Raw genomic sequence first — 23,098 nt, 5'->3', positions numbered from 1 at the left:
CTGTCTAAACCTGATCCCTGCCCTGATCCAACTGCTAGTAATTCATTAGAAGATTTTGTTTAAATGCTAGACTTCACAGGGGGTAGTTACATCATTATTAATTCTTGGTTACTTTTTCAGGTTTTTTTCTAAGAATTGTATTGAGGACCATGTGCAATCATTGGAGTATGAGAAATCTTCTCATTTATATCACAGAAAAGGGGCTTCCTTTTAAAATGTCATTATTTTGGGGTGCCTGGGTGGCTCTGTTGGTTGAGCATCCACTCATGATTTTGGCTCAGGTCATGATCCCAGAGTCATGAGATTGAACCCTGTGTCAGGCTCCACGCTGAGCATGGAGATGCACTCTCTCTCTCTCTCTCTCTCTCTCCTTCTTCCCCTCTCCCTCGCTCAAGCTCTCTCTCTCTCTAAATACTACTACTATTACCACTACTACTAATAATAAAATGAAATGTCATCATTTTATATTAAAAACAGGAGACAGTTCTAGCTTCCTAAAGTTTCTATTTCTGACAGAATATATTTTTACAAATACATTTTATCTGTTCTCCACCAAACAAGTTTGTTTAAAGCAGACAAAATATTGCTTGAACCATTGTTTCCTTAAAAGAAAAATAATATGTTTACCTTCTTTTCCCTCATCTTTATCTTCTCCACACAAAAAAAGAAACAAACGAACAAAAAACACACTACCACCACCGCCACAACAAAAACACCTCTGCCCCAAATGTATCCATTTTTAAAATAGCTAATGTAGCGCTAAAATATTTGGACAAGTAGGTTTAGCTTGTGCATACGAAGATTCAGATGTGTTATTAATATTTTCATTGTTTATGAGAGAGAGAGAGAGAGAGAGAATAATAAAGGGAGGAGTGAGGGAAAACCCACTTGAAATCACTTCTGCCCTCTGGGTGTGTCTAGTATGGAAGGTTTCCTGCTCGGTATGAAAGTTGACTTTCTGGTTGATGCTTTGCTAAGGTCAGATAGTTCCTGCACTGCTACAGAAAAGTTAATTTCCTGTTGCATTTTTCCTGAAGCATTTGTGCACTTTGGCTAAATTAATGCTAGATTTTCCACCGGAGAAGAACTAGGCTTGGTGCTGAAACTATCGGAATGCTATTATACTTCTTATTGCTTGTTAAAGAACCAGTGGAACATCAAGAGGAAACTCAATTGTGACAGTGCAATTTTGGACTCCTGGTGGAATGCTGAAACATAACTGTACAACTTGACGTTTGTAAACGACATTATACTGTAACTTTTTAATGAAAACAGGAGTATTGCCGGTACACTTTTGTTGCCGATACGCATTCTTTTCCCTCAAGAGATGCTAAATGTAGTGAGAATATTTTCATGGCAGTATCCTTTGGGATGTGTTAATTGAACATGGGGGCTATTTGGCTAAGTGGCTGTAATGCGGTGGTGGCCTATGTAAGGCAAACCAAAATCTAAGCCTGTAAGTCCCTCAAGGTTAGGAAATCAAAACCTAAGGACAACCAATCACAAACAGCCAACTAGGTTTCAAGCTTTAGCCAATCAATAATTGCCTTAGTTTAGGGTGCCTGGGTAGTTCAGTCAGTTAAGCATCTGACTTGATTTCAGCTCAGGTCATGACCTCATGATTCGTGGGTTTGGCGCCCCCCCCCCATCCCGTTGGGCTCCACACTAACAGTGCAGAGCCTGCTTGGGATTCTCTCTCTCCCTCTCTCTCTGCCCCTCCACACTCATCCTCTTTTTCTTAAAATAAATACACAAACAAACAACAATTGCCTTACCTTGCCTGTGCCTTTTCCTGACAGGAAAACACTCTCAGCCACTTCCGGTTTGGCGCTGCCTCATTAGAATCGATTTTTGCTCAAATAAACTCTTAAAATTCTCAATATATCTCGGTTTATCTTTTTTTTATTCGGTTTAGTGTACTTTTTTAATTTATTTTTTTGAGAGAACATGCCTGTGCAGATGGGGGGTTTGGGTGAAAGAAAGAGAGAGAATCCCAAACAGGCTCCACACACATGAGGGAGGGTCATAATCCCAGGACTGTGAGATTATGACCTGAGCCAAAATCAAGAGTCCTAACGCTCAATCAACTGAACCACGCAGGCACCTCCCCCTCAGTTTATCTGTTAACAGAAGTGATAAAGTTTATTCCCCTGTCTTTTACAATTTCAATGTTTTTCAAAACATTCTGAGCTATCATGTCTAACCTGCTCCCATGACATCTTTGTAGCAGATATTTCCATCTTTATGCCATATGATATAAAAAGAAACCAAAGAAGTCACTTGTCCATGGTCACTCAACTCTTCAGCATTGGAACTCAGTCCTCATTAGTTCTGGGTTTTTTTCAAGTTTTTATTTAGATTTGAGTTAGTTAACATATAGGGTAATATTGGTTTCAGGAGTAGAATTTAGTGATTCATCACCTACATATAACACCCAGTACTCATCACAACAAGTGCCCTCCTTAATAACCATTAGTTATTTTTTCAGTTCTTTTTCTCTCTCACCTGGGGAGAAAGTGAGCAGAGAATAGTACGATCTGCCTCAGATACACTGACCTTTAACTAGCACATCACCACCCCAACACGGTCCACTTTTCCTTATGTCAAAAGGAAGAAACACCAGGTCCCTGGAGCAATATTACTATTTAACAAATTCTCTTTTCTCCCTATAGATTATTCGCTCTCGTGAGGCCTTTCCCTTGCCTGAATCTCCCATCCTGAATTGGTCACTTTTCCCAGATCACTCTCTGAGGTGTAGTCAGAATATACTTAGGACAACAGATACAAACTTTGATTTGCCAAAAATCAGCTGTGAGGTGTGTTATGAGAAATTGGTTTTGAAAAGAATTAAAATGTCAAAAGCTGTGCATAATTCACACTTCATGAATCAGGGAAGATGTGCTGCATTCCTACTACTTGCAGCCCAACAATTTCTTCAGCAGGAGAGGCAGGAAGTATTGTTTGTGTATCCCTAGAAAACCAGTGGAATGTGCTTGCATCTGACTCATCTAGAGGTATCAAAGAGAAACTTTGAAGGCTGCTAGCACAGAACATGATACTTTAAATATTTGCTTACGTAGAATATAATGAGGAAAGCACATAGGCTGAAGGCCAAATGTAGGAACTACATATGTGTGTTCTGGAAATACATATATATATAATATAAGCCATTTAAAGTGCTTGTTTTTGAGGTCAGAGCTTAAATTCAACTTCTTGGGTCAGGAAAAACACCAACATTTACTGACACAAACCTTGGTCAGCCACCATGTGTTTTCAGACACACATTCAATTCTCACACATCAGGCTTAGTTAGCTCCATTCTTCCAGTGAGAAAAATGGAGAGTTTAGAAATCGAGGTAAAATTTGCCTATGACCTATACTAGTAAATGACACAGTTGGAATTTGAACCACTGTGTGCCAAAGCCCATGTCTGTGCCACAACACACCTATGCTCTATTAGACTTCTTATTCAACCCACTTAACAGGTTCGAGGTCAGAAGCCTTGACAGAGATAGTTAGGTAGATTCCCACCAATATGCAGGGTGTCGGAGCCTCCCCTTAGCAAGTTGCTCTGATTGGGATGCATTCTAAGCAAACCGAGAGGGGTCCATTGAGAGTCCCCCAGTCAGGATTAGAGATACCAAATGTAGTTATATTTCGGAACACACGATTGGGCCCATTCTGCTTTTCGAAGTCCATGTGTTCTTCTTAATGATTATTTTGTTTCATCTATTATTTTGGGTCTTAAGTGAATTAGCCTTCCTTAGCGAATTTAATTGAAAGTTAAATAACTTTTTTCATTAAGATACTTATATATGACAAAACCTCAATTTATATCTTATTATATTCCTTTTCAACCCTGTACGTAAGTCTAGATGTTTAGTTTTACATTTTTAGCAAGTCTCTGGAAAGTGCAAACATTGCCAAAGTACTATTTACCATGCAAATTTCCAACTTTAGTATAGTTTTTGTTAGAGAACATAAGTCCTGTTTTAGAAAATGAGCTCATCCTTTTAGCGAGAATGGCTCCTTAGAAAAAAATGTCCAAAGGGAAAAAAAAAAAAAAAGAAACATGTCCAAAGGAAACCAAAGGGAAAAATGAAACCAAACATTCCTTTCACCCCAAAAGGCCACAGACTCCAAGATGATAACAGGAAGCACTTTTTACAATGTGAGTGTATCTAGCGGTTTCCATTTCAGAGGGTTTATGTGAGTTTCCAATTCCATTAGAAAAAGAAACAGAATTGCTTAGAGGGAGAAAGAAGCAGAAACTATTGCCACTATCTTTAAAAAACAAGAGAGAATGACACCCATAAACTGATTAATTCTTTGATTCATAGAAAATTTAACATAACTTGCTTAAATATGAGCTTCATCAAGACTTCATTAAAATTTATCCAACATAAGCAAATTTGAATTTGTTTAAAATTCTCTCAGTATGAACCATTTTTCACCCATGTGCATATTTCATTATAAAAATCTAACATAGCTCTAATCAGCTATCTCAAAGAAATCCACAGGCATTAAATGCTCATCAGGCAACCTAACTAATTCCATGAAAGTCACATACCTGTTAGTATGCTGACATCATCTCCCAAGAGCCTCCTGTGCATAGACCTCTGTATTTAGATTCCTATCAGCATACTTTAAAAATATTTACCTTCAGATATGCTTGAAATATAAAATATAAAAACATAAACGGAAAAGCTCAGTTTTTAGTAGAATTAATTTGTTAAAAAATAGAAAGAGAGGTTAGATGATGGTGACTCAGAAGCCAAGAGAGATAGGAAGTAATCAGAAAGGCACACTGGTTGGGAAAGGATGCACTCCTTCTCCTTCTCCTTCTCCCCCTTCTCCTCCTCTTCCTTTCTTAAACATGGTAGATACCTGAGATCTTCTTACAGGATAAAGATCCCAATGAGACAAATGAGCTGAAGAGAAGAGGAGAAATGGATGATAACTGAAGCACACTCAATGTAGCAAGATGGCAGATGATTAGCATTAGTCGCAGGTATAAGAACAGATGGTACAGAAAGGGGTTCGAGGGATACTGGCACAAGAAAAAGATGGGGTGCTGGATCTGAGAGCTCAACAAAAATTAAAAAGAGATGGAGGGACTTCCTCTCCTTTTCTCATCTCTGCTTTAAAGTAGGCTTTCTCTGATCCTCACAGTCATCGTTCATCCATTCATTTATTCACTGACAAGATATTTACTCAGGGTTCACTACATGCCAGATACTGTTTTGGCATGGGGGCCATATGCAGTAAACATTTTAAATCATGGACTTGCCCATAAGGAGCTTATATTGTATGTAGAGAGAAAGACAACATATAAATATATATATTTGTTCACAGTCCAAAATCTTCACCTCTTTCCTGTACTCCCCATCCAACTCATCTCTCCACATCCTCAACTATAGCATGTCATTAATCCCAGCATCTTAAATTAGAAAAAAAAAAAAGGAAAGACTCAGCCGGAACCAAAGACCTTGCCTACAGATAAATAGGCCTGACTCTGACTGACATATCCGCTTCCCCAAGTCCTGTCTTGATTGTAAAGGCTCATTTTAGTGTGGAAAGGCAACAGCTTAGATGCTGGAGGAGAGGGAGAGAAACTCAACAAGGCTTTCATCTCAGACACTCCTCACCCAGGTACTCATGTTCACCGCAGCCATTATTTATTGCTCACCTACTTTGTGAAGGCCAAACGGCAGAGTCTGTGAGGACTACGGGGATGAGTAAATCCTCAAGGAAATTATATAATAGTTAATATTTATTGAGCACTTTCTATGTGTCAACCACATAAGTGCTTCACAAGATTTATCTCATTTAAGCCTCATGTTAGCCTTGTAAGGTAGGTGATAAGATATCCCTTTTAGGTGAGAAAAATGAAATCCTAGAGAGACCAAGAAATGTGCCCAAGGTAGCAAGGTAACAAGTGCTATTAATTTGACTCCAGAGCTCATGTGCTGAACTGTTCTGCCTCTTCAATTTTATTAGTTTCCTAGGCCTACCGTAACAAAGTACTACACAAACGTGGCTTAAAATAACAGAAACACATTGTCTCACAATTCTGGAGGCTAGGTGCCTGAAATCAAGGTTTCAGCCATGCCACGTTGCCTCTGAAAACTGTAGGGGAATTCTTCCTTGTTTCTTTCTACCTTCTGCTGGTTTGCCAGCAATCTTTGGGGTTTCTTGTTTTGCAGCTGCACAACTTCAATCTCTGTCTTCATCATTACACGGCATGCTTCCCATGTGTCTCCGTCTTCATTTGACTATCCTCATATAATGCCAGTCATATTGGATTAGGGGCCCACGATGCTCCAGTATGACCTCATATTAACTAGTTATATCTATGACAACCATATTTCTGAATAAGGTCACATTCTGGGGTACTGGGATTAGGATTTCAACATATCTTTTTTGAGGGGAATGCGACTCAACCCATAATGCCAACGAATGGAGAGAGTGTATGGAAATAGAATGGAGGGTATATGGAAATAGAATGGATATAGTATATGGAAATAGAATGAAGAGATCATATGAAAATAGAATGGAGAATATATGGAAATAGAATGGAGATAGTATATGGAAATAGGATGGTGATAGTATACAAGAATAAAATGGATATAGTATACGAGAATGGAATAAATATAGTATACGAGAATAGAATGGAGAGTATATGGAAATAGAATGGAGATAGTACACAAGAATAGAATGGATATGGTATACAGAAATAGAATGGCGAGTATATGGAAATAGAATGGAGATAGTATATGGAAATAGGATGGTGATAGTATACAAGAATAAAATGGATATAGTATACGAGAATGGAATAAATATAGTATACGAGAATAGAATGGAGAGTATATGGAAATAGAATGGAGATAGTACACAAGAATAGAATGGATATGGTATACAGAAATAGAATGGCGAGTATATGGAAATAGAATGAAGATAGTATATGGAAACAGAATGAAAAGATTATATGAAAATAGAAGGGAGAGAGTATATGGAAATAGAATGGAGCTAGTATAGCAAAATAGGATGGATATAGCTAGAAAAGCACAGGTCTCAGTCCAAACCTGTCATCGTTATCAACTCCATTTGTTACTCTGAGAGGCACTTTCTTTCCACAAGTTTCATTTTTCTCACTTAGAAAACGACCTCAAATCTAATGATCTCTAACTTGTTTCCAGTTCTAACAGTCTCATGTTTCTTCATTTCTAAATAATTATATTGAAAAATAAGTTTTATTAGGGATTCTTAAGCACACATCAAGTCATAGAGACAAGGCGTGCCACCAGGAGGAGGTGAAATTCCAGTTTCCAGAATGCTTTAGGAATGATTGTGAAGATTTCTAGAGGTATTGATTGGGGCAGACTCACTGGAGAGGACTCCAGACAAAGACGGAGATGGTGACATTTGGTTAACTACGGTAAGGCTGGCTTATGCATTACAAACAAAAGCAGAGTGGAACATAAGGCCATAAAAGCATGTTAGGACATACTAAGAGTGAGAGGGATAAATTCTACTCAATTTAGTGGGTTCAGTACAACAACTCCTGAAGGCTACTGAGGAGAGAGATCATAGGAGTTGTATGCAAATGGCCTAGAATATCCAGTAGATTGAAGGGGAACCATTTACATTACTAAAATAGTCTAGGTTAGTGGCAGTGGGGATACAGCATTAAGATTGTGAAGGTAAACTCTAAGATTTTGGAAAATTAATTAGGTATTATCTGGATTCATTTGGGGGCTTGGAAAAAGTCATTATATACCAGTAATACAGTCTTGTGCTAAGGTGATATTTACTAAAATTACTTAGTATAATAAAGGGCCAAATGTGCATCATGGTCTCCAGAGAGAATTCAGAAGTCAGATTTGGAAAAGGAATAGTATGTGTAAAGGCAGTCTATAAATCACAAAAGGGACATCTAGGAATGGGCCAGAGGCCAGGGAAATGGAGAAAAGACTGGGAAACAATATAGAAATTGAGCTAGCTTGAAACAAATGGTTCGGAATAAGGGTTGTGAACAAGGCAAGAGTGTGTGGCCTTTACACAACAGTATAAATAGAGTTAATACTTCTGAATTGTATACTTAAAAATGATGAAGAAGGTAAATTTTATATTTTGTGGGATTTTTTACCACAATGAATTTTTTTTTAAAGGTAACAATTAAAAAAAAGAAAATAGGGAAACCTGAAAAGTCTTGTGGCCTTTCTAATTAGGAGATGGCCATGTGGATCAGTGATAGGCCGGCAGATTTAGTAAGGAGTCAGGCCAATGGATTAGGTGAGGGGCAAGGTATAGAGAAAGAGTAAGTAGTTTCAAATGTAACTCTAAAGAGGTTTAAAATCTACTCATTGAGGAGAATAGGGATTGGAGGAGTCCTTTTCACAGGAACAGAGAGGCCAAGAGGAATCATTCATTTGGGCATAAAAATTGTGAAAGAAAAATATCTGAGTTTAAACAGTTTTTATTACTCCTCAATAAAAGCAAGAAATTGGATTTCTAGATCTGGGGGTTCAAGAGTGAGATCCAAGCTAAGAATATACCTATAGGTTATCTTTACAGATTGAAAATTAACAGTACATAAAGTTGATATAATCACCAAGGGAAGGTACAAAACAAGACAACTGAAAGCTCAAATACACTAACTTTGGCATCAGAGGAAATGGATCCTGAAAAGAGACCACCAGTTATCCACAGAGGTCAGAGAATAATCCCACTGTGACATGGAATTCAAAAGGGAAGTTTCAAGATAGAGTTGTTGGCCAATAGTGTAAAATGCTTCAGAGAAGAAGGATGTAGACTGGAAATAAATCATTTCATCTGGTAGTCAAGGGGTCAGTGAAGACAAATTTCAGGAATGGGTGGGGTGGCCAGGAAGTGAATCCAAGGGAGAACCAGCCATAGTTTCTCTGAGGGAAAGGAGAGAAGGAGCACACTGGGTTCAGTGGATTGCCAGGTACAAAGAAGGCTTATTGTTATCAGTTATGAGTATGTTTACTGGCAGAAATCATGGTCCACTGGAAAGGTTTGAAATGGCAATATTGTAACTAACAGAATAACTCTGGAATCCCTCTGGAAAAGGTTGAGAGGAGGTGTTCAACACAACAAGAAAATAAGATTTGGCAAAGAAGAGGCATTGGGAAACAGCCTTGCAGCTGGATCTCCTTACCTTCGTTTCTACCCCCTCCAGTCCATTCTGCAATATATGTTCTGGAGCATTCTCTACAACATAAATCTATTTATGCCACTTTTTGCTTACCACTCTTCAGGGGTCCCCTGTTGCCTTCACGATAAAATCCAGACTCCTTATCATGACCACATTCCCACATCTAGACCCGGCTGAATTTTCTACCTTATTTATTTGCCTTTCTGCTCTGTCCCCCTATCACAGTGCGCGCACACACACACACACACACACACACACACACACACACCAGATAGTGAATACATTGAATCCTCCAAATCTACCACACCATTGAATTTCTTCTTTGCATATCTGGCATTATCTGCTTATAATACATTTCTCTTTCTCCACCCTTTCTAGCTCCTTCTCATCTTTCAAAATGTTCTAGTAAAGTTATGGATTCCCTAGCATTTATTTAATTACTTGTCTGTCTCACAGTGCCCTTTATTTCTGTGTCACCAGCGACTAGCACAGAGTCTGGCACCAACAAACTGCTCGATAAATAGTCACTGTAGGAATGAAGAAAATGAAAGAATGAATGAACAAAACGGATTAGGATGACAAAGGGTAAAGATGAAGCGAGAATTTTTTTTCAGTTGGAGAAGAGAGTTCTCCGTGAGATAATTACAAACATTTCACTTAAAGAGAGCGATGCCATTTCCCAAGAGTAAGAGCACATTTGAACGTTTCCCGTGACTTTTAGAAGGCAAAATTAGCATAACTATTGTATCAGCTGCCAGATCACCATGCCTCACATACCCCTCCAGCGACATTACTCCTGCCATGTTGTTGTGGTAAGTGATGGACACTGTTTTTATCACCTTGGTCACCACAGACCTGGGAGTGTTCCTATGCACAATACTGCTTGAAAAGGAGGAGTGGGGAGCAGTACTGCCCCCACTGAGGCCCCAGCTTCCCCAGTGGCCACCCCGAGAGTCCAAGTAACACTGTGTCGTAGCAGCTTGCAACAACTCTAACCAGTGAAAGATAGAAGAAGGGAAAAGCCAGGAGGTAAACGGCTTGCCCCTCCTGACCTTCCCCACAATACCTGTTCTGAGATGCAGCGTTTCCTCCAGACTCTCTGATTATGTCTCCCATAAACGCACCCATTTGTTTCTCTCCCTATTCCTTCCCCTACCTACTCTTGCGTCCCTGGGATCGCAACATCCAATAAAGTGTTAGCTTGCAAGTATTTGTCTTAGGTTCTGTTTATAGAAAACCTGGGCTAAACAATCCATTTTTAGAAATTTTCCAATGTTAAAAATAATGTATTATTAGAGACACAAATAAATTACACAAAGTATATTTGTTTGAAAACATTCAATTATTTGCATTGGATTATGGTTGGATCCTGGGAAGAGTAGTTGTAGAGAGCAGTCACTGAAGGAGAATGGAGAATCCAAAAGAAATGGAGAATGACTAGTCAGGCAACAAAGAACTAGAAATTCTCCATCTGGAACACCAACAGGAGATAATCAGTAACACATGGCTACGGTGAGTATAAACATATTCTCCAAATAGTAAAGTTTCCATTAAAGGAGCACACACTAATGATCTATACTGAGCATATTTTTTTTCATTGTGTCTGCTTATAATTTAATGTGTTTCTTATGTTGTGAAATATTAAAGGGTTAGATTCCAAAAAAATAAATAAATCTACTGAGTGATCTACTTCAGTGAAGACAAATGAAGTTGTCTTTGGTTTAGACATTAAATTGAAACAGTTTTAAAACATAGCAGATTATCAGCCCAAATTCAAACTAATGTTGGGAGGAAACCCAGAAGAAATGACAGAAGTACAGCTGCTTAGCAAGGTCCTTTTGGAAAGTTCAGATGGAAAAAAAGAATTAAAATTTGGCCAGAAGAGGGAGAGTACTCCCTCACTACGGAAAGTTGGCATATACTAGACTATGATCTCAATCTGTATTGAAAACAGTTTTAGACAGTGAACCAGGTCCCAGTTGTAAAGGTGTAAAGGGCACAGTCTGTCACCCATCTTTAAATATTTGCTACCGCAGAACCCTCTATGGCTTGGCTGACAGGTACAAAAGGTCTTCTCTTAGAAAGAACTGCAACCAAAAGACTGGGAAATAGTTACTGCTTATTCGATTCGAGAAACTATGAAAACTGTGATTCGAGAAATACACTGTGAGTGTATTTTAGTTTCTGAATGTTTATCCCATATAGACACTACAGCATTCACAGTAGCTTTTTCAAATGTCCTTGCATGGATCCTTTCATTCAGATTTTGTTTTCCTTTTTCAGATTTATAATTCCAAACCCAACTTACACTTCCTGGAAGGGCAAATAAAGTTTAAATGCATTGCTTTTTAAGCACTTTGTCTATTTGCTTCTTAATATTTCTTTAGGTTTGAATATCTGAAGGACCATGATTTTTCCCAGACTGTTGTGCATATGCATATGCACAATATCTTGTGTGCAATGCCTGCCTTTGGTGGTCATCTTAAAAATCCAAATACTTCCTGGAACCCATGAACCTTAGATCACAATCAGCTATTTTAAGTAACTTTTAAAATCTCTTTAAAATGGATGGATACCAGTAAGGGAAAGCCCTAGAAAAGTGAACATTTTGGCTTGTAAATAAAAGTAATAACAAAACCCCAAATTTCTAGATAGAAACAATGCTTCTTCTATAAAATGCCCAAAAGCTGTGTTTTAGGTCTTGAGGAAAATCGGTGTAAGCATGCCATCAGTTTTTTAATGAACTTCATAAGGTAGCTCTTTTTGAGAATGATCTATATATTGACCCCAAAGACATTTGTTTCTTCACTTTATCTTCAAGAATGTTTAATCTTCAAAACTTCATTATTATTTGATTCTTGTTTTGGAACACCTATCACAAGAAGAACTAAGTTATATCTGGTTTTAACTAACTTCCACATGATTCTTCTAGTTTCCTTTCTATCTCTAATAAAAACTGGATCTAAACCAAAGGCTGACACAAGTTAAAAATAGAGATACATGGCAAATGTTTGGAAATTCAGTTATCATATCCACCAGGCTTCTGAACTATAATTGTGAATTAAGAATCCTGCTTATGGTTAAAATATTTAAGATTGTGAACCATTTGTGGAAAAAATCATGTGATTGGCATTTTTGTGTATGTCAAGAAAATTCTAGAGTGAATGCTTTATGCGACCAGCCAATAAGTTTCAGATGGTTTGTAAGTAGCAGGAGAACCAAAGCTGAAACGGAATTCTCTGTGCCAGTCTACAAATAACAGTTAACATATACCCATGTTACAGGCAAAGGCAGGAGTCACGTAAAGTCAAGCAGGGAGTAAGAAGGGCTGTGGGTTAATGAATGAAAACCGTTTCGTCCACAATTCTTAGCAAAACTTGTATGTACTTAAAGAGCAAAACCATCTCAATTATTTTTAAAGAAACTATATGTGTTAACATTGGAAAAAAACCCAAGAAGTGACTTTCCAAGTCACAGGTTACACCCATTAGAAATTCAATGTATTCAAAAAATGCAAAAAAAAAAAAAAATATGAAGAAAACATACACATTCTTCCCTGACTTCAGAACCTTTAATAATTGATTCACACTTGCCAGTTGAAGTTCCATCCAGAAGTGTTTCTAGTGATACCATATTTCTTGGTCAAGATGTTTCTTGACTGATAAGCTAAGTCACTCACTTAAGCGTTAAAATTTTTTTTTTGTTGTAGTCTAATATTATTTTGTATTTCATTGAGTTCTCACAGTTGTTTTTTCATGAATTGTTATTAGAGCTTTGAACTTACTTCGATTTAAGCACCAGTCCTGTGGCAGGAACCAGGTGGAGATACCATGTCACATGCTAGCCCTGTGGCCTGCCTAAACATCTTTTTTTTTTTTTTTTAAGATTTAAAAAAAATTTTTTTTTCAACGTTTTATTTATTTTTGGGACAGAGAGAGACAGAGCATGAACGGGGGAGGGGCAGAGAGAGAGGGAGACACAGAATCGGAAACAGGCTCCAGGCTCTGAGCCATCAGCCCAGAGCCTGACGCGGGGCTCGAACTCACGGACCGCGAGATCGTGACCTGGCTGAAGTCGGACGCTTAACCGACTGCGCCACCCAGGCGCCCCTGCCTAAACATCTTTGAATGTCCGTCATCGTAACTGAGAAATGATGACCGTCACAACTCCCTTACCTGCCTCACAGGGTTTGAAAAGTCTGAGAAGAAATACATAAGGGAGTTTTTGAAACAAGATGGTAGCACTGTTGGAGTTATTAGCAATAATGGCAGGAGCAGCGTATATTCAACAGGAAATTCTGCTCCCAACAATAACCACAGTCATAGGCTCTACCTAAATCTACTGCAGGTATAAGAAAGCACTTAAAGATTCCTAAATTATCTTGCTATACCTCTTGCTGTAGCACAGAAATCAGTAGCTTTGCCACTATGGATTTTTGTGTGTGTTTTTTTCCATTTTTTTCTTTTTTAGGTTGGATTATATTAAAGGTCATCATTTCACTCACAGGCATAAACAGAGTGGTATATTAAAATAGAAATCCCGTGGGGTTTTGTGTGTGTGTGTTTTGTGTTCATTCCAACACTTAACAAAATTAGTAAAGTTAATTAAAATAGTGTAAGTGTAGAATAATCAATATTTCCCAAATTCTGTAAACAATGAAATTCAGGGCATCAGTTCTTTTGAGGAAAGGTATTATACTATTCTTTTAAATGGTTCAGAAATAAATATGTTGCTTTAGAAATGCATTCACCAAGGAAAAATCGATTCAATCAAGTATAAAATGGAATTCTGGAATATCTTTGAGTCTGGTATGGTCTGGTCACTCATACTGACTACCTTGAGGAAACACTCAATGTTGACCAAATGTTATGAATCTGTATGTCTCTGAACTGTAAATCTTCAGATCTCTTAGAATCCTAATATTTTAGAACGAATTTACACCACGCCAACGTCCTCCAAATTGTCTATTTCATTCAGCTGAAATGAAGTACAATTCTAGGAGACAAAATAATGGCCAGGACTTTCTGGAAGTAAACAGAAGTTGAAGCTAACTGTCATAAGGTCACTCTCTGGGCGTCTATACTCTGGATCCCTTTCAGACCTCTTAGAAGTTAATTTTAGTTTTACGGAAAGGACAGAGAGAGGCAGACTGCTATCTTTGCAGAAAATGTCAAGGTTAAGCTTATGACCACCTTACCTTTCCGATTTCCTGCGCATTAGTGGGGAGAAGGAAGCACTGTTTGTCCAGGGAGAGTCCTTTCTTACATCTGCTTGCTTGGGTTTTGGTGGGTGCGTTTGGGGCAGCCCCAGGGTCAGCGGCTGTGAGCTTCCTCGTCCCTCGGAGTGTCAGGGTCTGGTAGAAGAGACAGATTGCCACCACCAAGCCCACCAAGAAGGGCCGGGGGCAAAATCGCCGACGACAAGGGAACACTGGACGACAGACCATGACCAGCTCAGCTTCACTTGGCCCCCGTCCACGTTGCCGGAAAAGTCATAGCAGCTCTTTTTGGTCAGCATGAAAAAATACAAATCAGTCTTTAAATCAAGCTTGCTCCATCCCCGCTTAAGAACTTTCCGAAGGATCATGCCAAAGAATCATACGTCCCCAAAGTCTGAGGCGGTTAATAAGATCCCTTCCATGGATGACAGTGAAAAGTGGCTGGCCTGGGTTAAAAAAAGACATCAAAATAATAATAGTGGTAACTAATAACCTGAGCGTATCCCCAGGCTGCCAAACTTTTGCTTCCGGTGATGCCTTATTTTCACATCCTTAAACTCTCAGCAAAGACTTTACAGGAAAAGAGAAAACAATACCAAAGTAAATCTGGAGTCTGGAAACAGCGCTGAAGAGCTCAATAGGTTAAAACCAAAAGCGCCTGTTGCACCGCGGGATGCAGGCCAGCTTGCCCGAGCAGTTCCTCATTCTCCTCCGCTTTTAGACCAGTCCTGCTTCCAGCCTTTCATGGTTCTTCACTGCTTCCCTTCATTCCGTTTTAAATTGCCACTTTCCTGTAAGCATTCACGGCTTTTCACATAAAAAGGGAATGCACGGTTTGAATGGACACGGTTACTGCTAGGGTTTTGCTTGTATTTGTTTCATTCCGCTTGAAGTTCAAAGTTCTGTGTACTTACTCAGTTTTCATCCTTTCAGCCACAAAAAAAAAAAAAAAAAAAAGTTTCCACGTTCCCCTAATGGATTGCTAATCAAAACCACTCGGAAGGAAACACCCAGTCGTGTGACTCCAATTCATCTCCCACACGCGGACGCACGCCCGCAGGCACAGCGCCCCCCGCACGCGCGCTGCGCTTCGGGCCGGGAGCTGGGCCCCGGGGCCCGCGGCCGCACAGTACGGCGGGGCGGGGCGGGGCTACGGCCGGCGGCGCGGGGTCCCGGGGCTGCCGTGGCGCGCCGTCAGCCCCGCGGCGGAGACAGTGGGCTTCCCCCCTTGGGGACCCGCGTCTCCCGCTGCCCTGGAAATGTGGCTGCCTACCCGCAGCCTGCAGAATTTTAAATGCTCATTTGGTGTTTGACCCCGTGTCATCTCTTTTCCTTAATACAGAATTGGAAAAACAAATAGCCCTTCGTCGACTGACGACCAAGGGTGAGGGTGAGGTGAAAAGCGACCTCCGTGCATGAATTGTTAGGATCTTCACTCGAGGGAATGGTGGTCACTCTTATGGGGGCTAGGAGGGTCCAGAGTAACATCTGGACCTCAGAACTGGAAAGCCTCTGTGAATGCACCAGAAAAACTTGGAAGTCATCTTTCTGCTTTGGTACCTAACTCCTATCGCTTGTTATTGCTCCTTTCCTGGACTAATGACTAAGTCTCTCAAAGGCTAATTGCCTGATAATTTTGCCCCTATAATAAGTGGATAGTAGCGGGTAATTTTGCCCTGCGGAAAGGGATACACAGCAGGCTTTGTCCAAATTCAACTCAATATAATACTATACACACCGCCACAAGGACGCTCCTAGTAGGGCAGTTCTGCAAACACCAACTACTTTTGCTGAGTCAGCTGAAGGGAAGCCAAGGAGAAACGCAATCTGTCCAGTGCTTGTTGCTCAGCCCTTCCGGCTCTAGCCCTGGATACGCAGGGCTAGCTCAAGTCATTCTTCAAAGGCTCTGAACCTAAGTAGGTTTTGTAACTTGTTTCTAACCCAAACTCTTTCTTATGGGCTGAGGTTCTTCTGTGAGGCCACACCTTTGAAATGATCCCTTCTGTCTGTCAAGCTCCAGTCACTTATATTTTGTGAGGCGGAGCGCCCCCTAGGGGTGCCCTGCTATTATAGACCCAGAGAAAGGGGCATCCATGGTTCCTCGCTGAGAAGAAACTGCTTTAAAAACTTTATGAAACAAATTAAAGCGTTATAGAATTCAGTATTCACACTAAGCTAGATTTAACCCAATGATTTAGAGTTCTTAATCCCATGACAAATGAAGAAGTAGAGAAACATGAAGTGGCACTTGACTTTTAGAAGCCAAGAATATTTTAAGAGAAACGGCTAAACAATCATGTTGGAAGGTATAGTTTTAGTGGATTCAATGTGATTTGAGAGATACTAGGAATTATGAGATCTTTACATTGCAAGTGTTCCTGTGTTGATGAGATCAAATGAGATAAAGTTCTTTCCTAGGAGAAAAGGAAGGGGATATACATTTCTAGCAAGACAAAAAGTCGGAAAAACTGAGTTTGAGGAGTCTGGAGGGTCATTTTTATGCATCATTAAATTGTTGAGTACAAGAGAAAGCATAAATCGAGATGCTAAAATCATAGTGCCTTTGGGCTGGGAAAAGTGAAAGACAACAGCACAGATAATTTTATAGCTAGACTTTAAATAACAAGAATCAGAAAGAAAATGGAAAATTAATGTTCTAGAAGTGATATCGGTGGCTTGAAAGACCCCAGTTCCCTGTTTGAACCACTGAGTCTGAGAAGCAGGAGAAGATGGCAAAAAAAAAAAAAAAAAAAAAAAAAAATCCATCTGCAGAAGTGAGAAAAAGGATAGGGTGGAAAGGTGGAAGGACAAGGTGGAAAAGAAGATACAGCAGGAGTAACCACCAAACAGACTGAGGGGGTCCATAGACGACATCGGATATTAGAGGTAACCCCGTCTGGATAGTATCATGCTGCTGCCTCTTAACTGTCTCTAAACAAGTGATTTGTGAAATGGGAGTACTAATGCCCCTTTTGAAGTGTATGACAGATGACACAATGTACGGAAAGCACCGAAGCATTCTGTGTACCCATGTTGAAAGAACGCAGGCTGAATGCACGTCTGTTATGTTTTGGACGCTGAGGCCGAGCTCAGTCTGGAGCAGAGTCAGGCATGCGAACAGATAAATTATCAAATAACAGACCCCTTGGAACACAGAAGCCCCAAAAGCAAATATGAGCACTTAGTATGTTCTTTTTCCTTTATTCTGTGAGATGGAGGTTGGTGGCAGATGCTGCTTTGGGAGAATGAGATCAAGAGTGGGCTGGGCGTGAGCAGTAGGTGGAGACAACAAGCAGCCGGTGTTCATGCCCCAGTTTTGATGGAAGGCTAAGTAGGAGCCTGTGCTGGAGTCTGAGGGCGTCAGAACAGGAACAATGAAGACAGAGTAAGCTGCTTCGGTGAGCAGAGTAGGCGGGTGACACGCTGTCTGACTGCGTGCCTGCGGGTTCTGGCAGTGTTTCAGACTGAATGCTTTTGTGCATATAATTTCATAAAGTATCCCTTCCGCCAAATTATTTCAGTCTTCAAGGGCCTGTATCTAAGCAGCATCAACCTGGGACAAGGGGGCAACAGTCCTTTTAGAATTCTAGAATTTCAGGGGTGGGCAGAACAGAACAATCTTCTGCCTCACACCTCTCTAACACAAAATATACTCCTCCGTCATACATACGTTTCGTTTTGGGTTTTTGGTAATGAGCAGGGGTGAAGGGAGGTGGTGAATTTATTAACCGTTTGAAGAAGGTATTTTAAAAATTATTTTATTGTTCAAACTAGACTCAAGTTCTAGATGAATCAACAGTCCAGACAGACCAAATCCTCCAAACTAAAAGCTTCATTTACATTTTATTTATTTATTTTTTTAAGTTTATTTATTTTGAGAGAGAGAGGGCAAGTGGGGCAGGAGCAGAGAGAGAGAGAGAGAGAGAGAGAGAAACAATCCCAAGCAGGCTCCGTGCTGTCAGCACAGAGCCTGATACAGGGCTTGATCTCCTGAACTATGAAATCATGACCTGAGCCAGTCAAATCGGACGCTTAACCGACTGACCCACCCAGGCACCCCAACGCTTTTCATTTTAAATTGTCCGCTAGACCAGCATTTCTGAGCATGCAAATCACCTAGAGATTCCATATAATAACGCTTGGTGCTGCCTTTTTAAAATGGGACATATGTTCTCCAACTCTCCATAGTTCTCAACTAGTTGCTTTACTTCTTTTTCACAACTTTCCTCCTATATAAGCACTTTGGACTTGCTTGCACCAGAACCAAAATTACTTTTGTCATAGTCTGTGCTGTATTTTAGTGATTAGTGTAATTTTATCCTTTTGCAGTATAAACTGCTTTGTAACAAACTATTTTAAATATTCTGTACTGTATTTTAGGGACTAGTATACTTGTATCTTTTTACAGTATGAACTGCTTTGTAACAGAAACTATTTTACTCACCACCATATCCTTGCAGCATCTACTACTGTCTTCTGGCAAGTGATTTAAAAATTCCTATTTGTGGAGGTCTATACATCATTGATTTAAATATTTTCCATATGATTTCCATTTTTCCCATAGGAAATATTTCACGTCTTGGTAACATGCAGCCCAGCAGGGGAAATTTTGCTCCCCAGGAGACATGTGCCAATGTCTAAAGACATTTTTAGTTGTCACAACTTATGGGCGCAAGGGGATGCTACTGACGTCGAGTGTGTGGATGCCAGTGATGCTGCTAAACATCCCACAATGCACAGAGCAGCCCTCTACAACAAAGCAACATAGGGTGCAAAATGTCAGTAGTAGCTGAGGTTGGAAAACGGAAGCTTAATCAAATAGTTATAGCGTAATTTTTACATGTGGCTGCCTGATCGTTACTTAAGTCAGAATAGTGTATACCTGAGCAGCTTGTGGCAATGACACTGGGATTTTAACCACTTCCTAAATGTGTAATTATACCACTTCCCCAAATAAATGCAACTTTGCCCATATAATTTCTTTTAAGCCTCTCTAATTTGTTTTGAAGATTTGCATCCTCTAAAAGACCATATGTTCATGTATGTAGATATATGTGCACACACACACACATATACATATTTATGCACACAGTCTAGAAAAAAGAAAAAAGAAAGAACGCATGATAGGAAGGGAGGGAGGGGGAGAGGTAGGAAGGAAGAGAGGATCATTTCAATCAGTGAGCACACAGGTAGACTGGCAAACATTTAATCCAATGAATTACACTATTCGTTTTACTTTCTTTAGGGCACAAATTTACACCGTGGCATGCAGCCAGTATTCCTAAGTTTTTATCTATCATTCTATAAAACAACAATTTTAGCTTTTGTTTCTTGTAACACAGTATCAAATTATGTTCTTTAACTCAGTTAGAAATCTCATCTGTATTCTCTGTAAACCTGCAATATAATATTACCTGGAAACCATAATACATTCAAAAAATTGTCTCAAGATAGTGACATAGTTTGTTTCTTTTTTAAAATGTAATTACAATTTTATCATTCATTCTTATTTTCAGAAAATAAAAGGTATTTTGAAATTTTTAGAGCATCAAACTTACTACCTAAAAAACTGATGTGTGATAGGGGATGGACACGAGGTAGGTTTTATTTTATCACTCCAGTGAAGAATGGCAATCATTTAGCTACTCTGAGTGGGTAAGGACACATTCTTTGATAGAGCATGGTTCTTGGGTCACATGTATACCACATAAATTCAAAAGATTACTCCTATATGTAAACCATATGATCACTAATATATAAGCTTATTTTTTTGTTTTCAACAGATAACTGGATTCTCTCAAACATTTATAAATGATAAGCACTGGTGAAGTGAAGACATCTTTTGGCACACTTGTGAAACCCATTCAAAAAAATAGTCACTTCTCATACTAAAGATAAATATAAAAGGTGCTGCAAGGATATATGAACATAAATTTTGAAAAGTTCTAATGAGAACGACTGGGGAGGTCAGACTAAAACTTTCTACTAATTAGTCATAATATTGGTAAAATCAGTTATACTAAAACTTCCTATTGACTAGTCATAACATTAGTTATAATATTAGTAAAATTTGAATGAACTCATATTTATGTTCAGGATTATTCAGAAATATTTCTGGCTGGCCTCTTATACTACATGTAACCTGAGCAGCTTTGTAAAGTAACTTAGTACCTATTACAACTGTTCTTGTTTTAATGTATTAGCATGAAGGGTCCCTCTACTGGATTAGATTTAACAACGCAAGAAGAATTCAAATATGACCACTGTTGTTCCCTACCACTGATGTTACACTTGTGAATGTTTCAAAGTACTTCACCATTAAAGACTAGCAGTTATAACTTTCCTAAGGAACACTATTCTTATTAACACAGGTAAGTAGAAATGGAGGCTGGGAATAAGCAACACACACATAAGCATAATACATTCCGGACCTCATTTCCCACATTGGCTTCTGAGTTCTTAATAAGCAGCGGAAAAGTGAAGGATTATAATATTCTCCTTTGCCAGAAACAAAGAAAGTAAAAGGTGGTTCTGGATTAACCAAAAACTGAATCATGTGGCTCTGAAGAATTTATTAAGAAATTAATTTTTTTTCCAAATAAACATTTTAATATGCCTAATAATTTATTAATTAAATACTGACTTGTAAAGTATATATACTTACTACTTTAAAATGGAAAGGGCCAAGAAGGGGTATACCTCTTTTTTTATATCAAGCTGAAATCAAAAAAGAAAACAATTCTGAAGTCAGTTCATCTTTAAGTCACTTTAAACTTTATTTCTCTGGAACAGATTCAAATCATGAATATTAAGATCCTGGGTTGGAAATTACAGTCTTGAGTAATGTAGATTTTATCATCTGAGGAAAACAAAAATCTTCACTAGCAATTCTAATTTGTAGTTTCAAAAACTAGGAAAAAAGATTCTTTAGAATTTTTTTTTTTTTTAGCAATTTCCAAGTTATAGGCTACTTGTGTCATCCCTACATTAAAATAAGAAAAGTGCTATAATTTCATTAAATTGCTAAAATAAGAATGTATTTAGACAACAATATGTAAATGCCACCACTACCCTCATTAAACAAACAATTCTAGGACATTGTGTAAAATGCTCGTTTCAACTGTTGCTCAGTTTTCTGGCTTTATTCTCTGACCCTCCACCTCCCTTCCCGACGTCCACTCTGCCCAGACTATTTTTAAGTTTCGGGAGTGTAGTGGCCCTTGAACGGTTCCTTTTGCCATGAAAACCTTCCCTTACGTCATCTGTCTTTAGGAGTCAGTTCAAATGAAACCTCCTGTGTTTAAGTCCCCCGGTTTCCCACAATGCTTTGTGCATCCATCGCAGCACCCATCAAAGTGCAGCAGTTCCGTGTTAACACGCTTGTCCTTCCCACACCCACACCCGGATACCTTCATCTGTGTGTTCTCAATATCTAAGTGCTCGGTGTTTGTAAAATTATAAAAATAAACGTTTTTGAGGCTATTCGTTTCCTCTTAAACCCATCTGTTAAAGATTTCTTTTAAAAATGTGAGTTGAAGGAAAACACTGCAATGTCTACACAGAGTATCTCACCTCTCACAACCCACGTGTATTAGACATTTGTTTTTCTAACATTAGTATAATTAATTAGATCAAGAAGCCCATTTCTGAGATCTAAGGACAAAGGGCTGTAACACTGCGCAAACCAAATACGGTTAAAAATCTGAAATATGTGGAATTTGCTTTAAAGTAGAAAAGAGCAAAGAAAAAAAAAACATGAACTGCCCTTGAAAGAATGATGGTATGTATGTTTATCAAACACTCAGCTTCATTTAGGCATTTAATTAAGCCGTTTATTGCTTCAAATGTGTCACCATGAACATTTTAATGTACACTTCATAGCAGTAAGGCCTCAATTTTCACCACCTATAAAATGTGAACCCACATTTGGATTCTTTGTGTCACCAATTATTACATGAGTTTTGTACAACAAAGAGTCTGAATGTGTATTTTGTAATAGCAAAAATGCTTATCACACCCCTTGGCCTAAGCGTCTCAAAGTATATTAATAGTTGGCCACATTTTTTTTTTTTTTTTTTTTGGAGGAGGTAGTTCCACGTTTGGCCCATTTATTCATATACATATATAAAATATCTTAGATACTAACTGGTTCCACCAATTGCTAAATAACCGAACAAAATTTTCATTTGCTTCTTTATAGATGCTTCATAAAATATTCAATGTTTGAGGTTAAGTTTTGTCAAAATGTTTTCTAAATGATTTGGTAACTAGTGGAATTCACACACTGAAAGGGGTTGCAGCAGCTGGAAATGGGGGATGTTCTTGACTCCGACAAGGAACTTTCTCTTAAAATAAGGCTGTACATAAGGCTTTTTCCTTTGACCAATTCCTGGAAAATGAGTAACTTGGAAAAGTCATTATATAGAATTAGGAGATTGAACAATACCACAGAGCATCTCCAGGCAACATGCTAATAAGCTAACTGAATGCTACGTTAATATATTATTTCTTAAAGGTTTATAATATCTCCATGAAAATACTGAGTGTTACGAAATCATGATACTTATGATATCGTGAAATCATGAATACCCACAAATGAACCTACTTTGTTTTAGGGGCTTTCCAGCTATAAAATCACTCTGCAACAGCTCAGAGTTGCTCAGAGTTGAGGATTCGTGAAGCTAAAAGAGACCTTTGAA

The 23,098-nt window shown here is 38.8% G+C and overlaps 1 protein-coding gene across 1 annotated transcript in view; it reads right to left on the bottom strand.

The window, feature by feature from the left end:
* CPED1 (cadherin like and PC-esterase domain containing 1) overlaps window positions 1-14,627 on the bottom strand; it is a 270,984-nt gene extending 256,357 nt beyond the window's left edge. Inside the window, exon 1 of the mRNA XM_047097404.1 lies at window positions 14,379-14,627. Coding sequence (XP_046953360.1) covers window positions 14,379-14,627 — 249 coding nt within the window. The remainder of the gene's footprint in view (window positions 1-14,378) is intronic.
* Window positions 14,628-23,098: the final 8,471 nt, after the last annotated feature.

The sequence above is a fragment of the Lynx rufus genome, unplaced genomic scaffold, assembly GCF_022079265.1.
Source record: "Lynx rufus isolate CCGP_SWC_20201006 ecotype Redwood Valley unplaced genomic scaffold, mLynRuf1.p SCAF_4, whole genome shotgun sequence".
In the NCBI taxonomy this organism is placed as follows: Eukaryota; Metazoa; Chordata; class Mammalia; order Carnivora; family Felidae; genus Lynx; species Lynx rufus.
Note: the sequence above shows the minus strand (reverse complement) of the source record. Positions and strands in the feature narration are given on the sequence as shown.